General features: G+C 35.5%; 1 protein-coding gene across 1 annotated transcript; it reads left to right on the top strand.

The window, feature by feature from the left end:
- The first annotated feature begins 3702 nt into the window (after positions 1–3702).
- On the top strand, positions 3703–5185 carry LOC119070703. The gene is made up of 2 exons (XM_037175155.1): positions 3703–3843; positions 3908–5185. Exons 1-2 carry the CDS (start codon positions 3703–3705, stop codon positions 5183–5185), a joined length of 1419 nt encoding a protein of 472 aa, XP_037031050.1.
- The last annotated feature ends 1692 nt before the right edge of the window (positions 5186–6877 follow it).

Genomic DNA, 6877 nt, shown 5'->3' with positions numbered 1-6877 from the left:
AAAACAATTTCAATATGCACACACTTAACTAATAGGCAGCAGAGAGGAGCAAACATTAATTGTGTTAATTTTGATTTCGATTCGAAAGCATCCCATAAATAAATATATATTTTTGTAGCCATTTAAAACATCAAGCACCTTCATACATAAACTGTTGTACCGTTTATTCCCTCTCCTCAAATTTTATTTTAATTTTATTTTTTATTATTTAACACTTCTCTATTTGGATTAACAGGAACAGCAAAAAAAAACGAATTTATACCGAGGTTTTGATGTGCGCACTCATACATAAAAACGCAACATTAATTTAATATTATTATTGAAAAGGATTTTGATGTCGGAACCCTTCAAAAATGAACGGGTTATATGGTTATTAAGTACAATAAACAACAGCACATCAAAGTGACAGCTTTAAAAAGGGGGGTTACATTTTACATATAATATTGTATTTGTACGGATGGAATGAAATGTACACAGAGCCACAGTGTTCTAACTATGAATGAGATCCTATACACGGGCATTGTTAAATTATATGACATATTACACAAAGAAAAGGGTTATTATATGCGGCGGGTTATATTCTCGCTCATTCCACTTGAGTATAAAACCAAAATGTGAAAATAACAATTGATGACTGACAAGAGGCTGAAAAAAGGTTTGATTTATATTACTTATTTAAGTAGGGCTCTCATTGTATTTGGATGGTGTGTATACCTATGCCTTGTATCGATTCGCTTTTAAACCGAAATCTTTGCATTGTACGTTTTGTTGAATTTTTTTCTTTTTGATAGGTGATGGGAAGTCGTTTGATGGGAATGGTGAACCGACTAATTACTCAAAGATAGATTTTACGTCTTCCGTGTAAATGGAAATTGCGTCGTTTGGAATTCAGTGGTGATGAGAAGTTGTAGAGCAGACTTTTGATTGTAAATTGAAACTCGAGATTTTGTTCGAATATACCTGAAGATAATGTGTTCCGGTAACAATAATTAGATAAGTAATTATGTTGGTTTGCTGGAATTCACATCATAGCGTTTCCTCTAATATTAGCCGAAATTACCAAGGGACAGTAAGCATAATTTCCGGAATTATAGTATGACAAAGATAAGGAAAGTAAAGCCTCTTCTTTCTCCTCCTCGCATTCTCTTCATCGTTTCTCTCCATTATCCAATATCTTCTCCTTTCATCCATTTCCTTTAATTAAGAATTTCGCTCTAATAATCTAAATTACATTTCTTTCGACTATAACCACCGTTGAAGTCTCGCTCTCCTCCAACTTCACAACAATTCACAGCCTTGTAAATAAAACAAAAAATTACGGAAATCAACAAAAGATTTATTTGTGCAGCATTCGAACAAAGTATACAATTTCATCTAATCAACTCAGTTACAAATTCGAATGTAAATTTATAAGACACTGCAGTTTGCACAGGTCTCATGAACGAAAGAGATGAATAAATTACGTTCCTGCTTTTGACGTTTGATTGATTTGTAATCACACTAGTCAAAATGATAGAGATCACCAACTTATGCTAAAGAAGGTGGACTTTAATTTCACATACCTCCCGCTGTATTAAAAGACTTAGGAGCCTTCAGGTGTTGCACTCTTGCGAACTGATAACAAAATAACATTTTACATACAGTAGGCATAACAGCAGTTTTACTATCGGATCTATTACTTCATTTTATTCAAGTGCTTTTAAGATATTGAATTTAAATCTCTTACTTCACTTTGTGAACATATGTTTTGCTATAAAAGATCGCATCGTCAGAACTCCTCGTTTATTTCTGAAGTCGTTATCGATAACAGATTGTCAATAGCCTAACTGATAGCTCGTTTGGAAGTAACCAGATGCTCTGTGTGGGTTTCGGTCAACAACATTTTATTTTCCTTTTTTCTCGGAGTAATTTTTTTCATTCTGTGTGCTACGAGAATCTTTTAACATGTGTGGCAGTCCAGATTTTATCCCCATAGTAAGCTTCGAAATATCGTTTTGTTCATGTGATCTAAATACCGAATACTGAAAACAAGAATGGCCCCGGTCCATCCATCCAAATATAGTAGGTAGCTTACATTCTACCCATTTATATACAGTTCGCTTATCAAACAACTCACCTGGAATAAGGTTCTTTGAAATCATTCATTCGTAATACAAAACACTTTTGAGTAATATGAATTTCACGTGTAGAATATTATCAAGTATAATTTTAAGCCCCATTATGATCTATTTATGTAATATCTACGTGTCATGTATAATATAATTTGAATTTCAAAGCGATTTCCGTTGTGCTTCGCATCGAAGTTACCAAAAGAAGATTCTGTCGGTTCTGTTCTGTTACAGATAGATACAGTAAATTGAGTTTAAAGAAACGGAAAAGGGAAAAGTTTTGTGCTGTATTTAAAAGTCATTCGAGTAAATGTGTTCATGGTGGCATCACTTCGATAATTGATTTACCTTTGTTCTGCTGTTCTTTGTGGCATGGAGAGTATTGAAATGGGACGAATTATCCGAACCATCTACAGGGTTACGAGTTTGTGTAACTTTATTGAATTGACACTTACCGCTTGAGTGTGAATCTAGTATCAAAGAAGAATTTGTGTATTTTCATGTGTACATCCTCATGTATCATTAGATTCCCTTAGTTAGATCATTTGATTTCTGTCTTTTACACCAAAGAAGCATGCCAAATTGTGCAGAGGTGCAGAGGTTAATGGGTAAGATCAACATTTTCGGCAGAAAAATACATAATCGAGGCATGCTCGACAGACTGCATGACTTAAACAACCATCTGTTATCGAACACGACGAGAATAAGCGATGAGCTCTGTTCAATGTTGTCTTATATAGCGAAACGTGAGTCAAAACTAATAAAGTGAAAGATTTTTTTAGCAATCTACTGAAAATGTTAGTTTAAAAGAAGTAGTAGATTCGATAATGGTATTGGTGATATGCATGCAAGGTGAACGGATCAATCTCATATATTAATAGTTTCACTGTTTCCATTCCATGTTTTCAATCTGAGAGATAGATATAGATGCACGATGGGATGCGTTGCATTTTTCAATGCACTTGAAATATATCGCTTCAGGCCATGATTGTCGTACAGAAATATGTATGTACGGCAGTGCGTAAAAGGTCGATACTAAATGTTCATCCCATATTTTTTTGCCCATACAATGTGTTGCCAACCTCCACTTCCCCTCGAGTAGACAATTTTCTCATCTGTTTCGAAAAATGTCCATTTAGCTACATGTTATGAAAATAGCCGTATTTGTATCGGAGACAATAACTTCTTCTTATCTGCAACTTATTTGTGAAATTGACCAATTATTACAGCATGAAAATGACTTGAACTTTCGACATTGTTCGTCAGTAAATACACGCATTAACCAACTGATCTGATGAGAATAATCGTGTCAAAAAACTATATTTTGTTTGCTGTGGGAAAGCAAACTGTTTGTCGAGTCAATGTCTGAGGTCAAATTTCGTTGCGGGCGGTTAATCATAATCCGAACGGTTAAAACAGTTTTTATTATCGGAAAAGAGTTAATGTAAATTTCCGTACTTTTTACTTCACACAAACAAAAGACTAATGGTTGGGTTATCTGTGCTGTAGAGGTTTTTTGTTCTCTTGTTGATTATATGAAATTATTCGAGTGAACTCTGAAGTATGTGCGATCGGGGAAATACAAAGCGATCAAATGCTGTTAGATTCATTCGGTGTTGTTGGTTTAAGAGAGTCAGATCAGGTGATAGAACAATCAGAGCTTCGAATTTCGTTGATTAACACAATCCGAATGGAGTATTTGAACCTAATTTTTGGATTCCTTCAACTCTATGTTGTGAGTGTTTTTGTTCTCGTAGATCGATAGACCATGTTCACAATTATACCAATTTTATTTAAAGATTTCCTGCGTCCATGACTCCGGTTCACAGTTCAGTGAAACTGCTTATAGAAAGACGATTAAGCGTTCGCCAATTATTAACGAGGGTGTATTCGTATTGCCAGACACAAGGACCTTAGACGAGCTCTATAACCTTGCATTGGAAGAAGGTGGTAAACTTGTAGTGTACGCTGGCGGTGATGCTCCTGATCAACAGGAAGGTAATCGAGCCGGTTTCGAAGCTGCCTTTCCTGGCATTCAAGTCGAAATGATTGTAGACTTTAGCAAGTATCATGATGCTAGAATCGATTATCAATTACGCAATGGTACGCTAGTCGTAGATGTCGCACAACTGCAAACTCTTCAAGACTTTCCGCGATGGAAAAATGAGGGCGCGTTATTGATGTACAAACCGATCGGTTGGGAGCATATCTACGATCAATTGAAAGATCCAGACGGAGCCTTTACTGGAGTGTTTATGGATGCATTCACTACGAATGTTAACACAGAACTGCTGCCTGAAAATTCATCTTGGCCGGTAGAAGCAAATGACTATTTGAAACCCGAATTCAAAAACAAATTGGTGGTTACTTATCCTAACGACGATGATGCGGTACTGTTTTGGTTTAAGCAAGTCGTCGACAAGTATGGATTCACATATTTGGAACAATTCAAAGCGCAAAGCCCAAAATTTGTTAGAGGAACAGCTACTGCTATTAACATCGTTGCGAATTCAAGTCAAGGGTATGTAGCAACAATGAGTGCTGACGGAGGCATAAACTCCCAAGAAAAGTACGGCACTTCTGTTCCAAGATTTATCCTGCCAGAAAAAGATCCATTCGTAGTGTGGGCACAGACCGCAGCTATTTTCAATAAGGCTAAACATCCGGAAACTGCTAAATTGTATATAAGCTGGCTAGTGGATAAAACACAACAAGAACAACCTGCGGCGTGGTCATGGTCAGTTCGTGATGATGTGGATGTACCAGATGGATTCAAATCGATTTGGGGTTATCCTAATGGAAACATCACCGCTTTTCTCAAATTTATGAAGGATCGTGAAGCAGTGGAAATATTCAAAAATCAAATCGGATTGATTTTTGGTCAAGTTGAAGGATGCAATCCAAATGATCCTGATGGTAAATTTGGTATGAATCCCGTCATTGGCTACCGTCCTGCCACTACCTCAAATATTACCACTACCTCAAATATTACCACTACCTCAAATATTACCACTACCTCAAATATTACCACTACCTCAAATATTATCACTACCTCAAATATTACCACGGCAAATTAATATTTCACTAAGAGTGCATTAGCAATTTTATGATTTATAACTTTTAATTTACGACGCAATATAGAAAAACAACTTCCTATACAAGTTCCATGTTCGTCAGAAAAACTCGAAAATACAAAATCTGAGAAACAAAAAAAAATCCCACCGAAGCACCATAATTGGTTAGTTCACTAGTCATCTGTTATCAACAAATATGACGAAAGTCAGCGATAAAATCAGCGTCCTCTTATATGCCTAAAAAAGTAGTTAAACAAACGAAGTAAAAGATCCAACGATACTAGAAAAAAAAACGAAAGAAGTAACAGATTTAGTTGCTCTACGGCGCTAGTCATGCCGCTCAAACAGAAAATGACATTAAGAGGCACCGGTACTTTACCGAAAAGCATACATTAGCGCGTTTTTTAAATACTGGATTTAGTTTACTTTTGATGATACAGTGAACGACATCTCAAATGTCTCACTGTCATTTTTTTCAGAGAATGTCATTGTGAATTTGCAATGACACAATAAAATTCTCAGAAAAATTTGATAGTGAGACATTTGAGATGTCGTTCACTGTATCTTTCCATCAGAATCCTTTTTGAAAAATAGACAACCGCAATTCCGACCACAAATGTGATAGCTTTCAACAGAAAATACATTTGGTTGCAGCAGCTTGACCGGCTCTGATAAATGTGAGCAATTTATAAAAATTTCGTTAAACTGATCACTTTTCTCAGAGCTGGTCAAGCGACTATAGTAAATGGTTTTATTTTGTTTTTAGATCATGTCTAGCATGTCCAGTCCTTGTCTCATAAAATTTAAGAAAAAATTAGCCATGCAAAAGGGTCCAAATTTTCGATGAAAACTGAAAATAGTTGCCACTACTGCTGAACTTCCAAAAACTTCTTCATCGTTAATAGTTTGGGAACTGAACGTGCAACGATAATAGCGAAGAAAAAAAACTTTTTGAACCAATTTTAAAAATTACCTAACTTTCACCTCAGTTTTAAAATATCATTTTGACGAAAATTCTGAAAAACTGCGGGAAAATTCGGGAAATGTTTTTGCTCTAAAAAAAACTTTGAACCTCCAGCTTTCGTTTGAGCCCAATATCACCTGTGTAGCTTCGATTGCCGCTACACAGAAATTCATCACAGTTACCTCTGCATCGAAAACTTCAACCGGATGTAAATGGAGCTAGAGGTCCCTTTTTCAAAGTCTCCTAATCGTTTTGGAATCCTCGAATGCGTATTCATGAATAGGAAAATTCACGCTTTTATGCCAGAATGCACCAAAAAATGTATTTTGTTCAACTAGAGAGTCCTACTAACAGCCTAATTTTGTAAATTGTTCTCAGGAACAAAAACACAATTTAATTTCGTTAAAATATTATAGTTTTCCCGCAGCTTACTACACGATCACAGGTAAGGAAGTGGAACAACGGGAAAAGATCTTCATTTGTGTAAAAGTTTAAAAATTAAGCTGAACGACAACAATTCAAGGAGAAGATGTAAAAATATTTGCGCTGAATTGTCACGAGATAACTTTATCAAAACACCATCATTGGATCTGAGTAATAAACGAAGGAAAACTTTAAAATACTTAGAAGCAATTTGAAAAATTACATGAAAATTGTTACAACAAACACATAAAGTCATAGCATCATACCCATCTTCATGCATTTTAAAATCTCTTTATTTCCAACGCTAA

This window comes from Bradysia coprophila, assembly GCF_014529535.1.
Source record: "Bradysia coprophila strain Holo2 chromosome IV unlocalized genomic scaffold, BU_Bcop_v1 contig_106, whole genome shotgun sequence".
Classification (NCBI taxonomy): domain Eukaryota; kingdom Metazoa; phylum Arthropoda; class Insecta; order Diptera; family Sciaridae; genus Bradysia; species Bradysia coprophila.
Note: the sequence above shows the minus strand (reverse complement) of the source record. Positions and strands in the feature narration are given on the sequence as shown.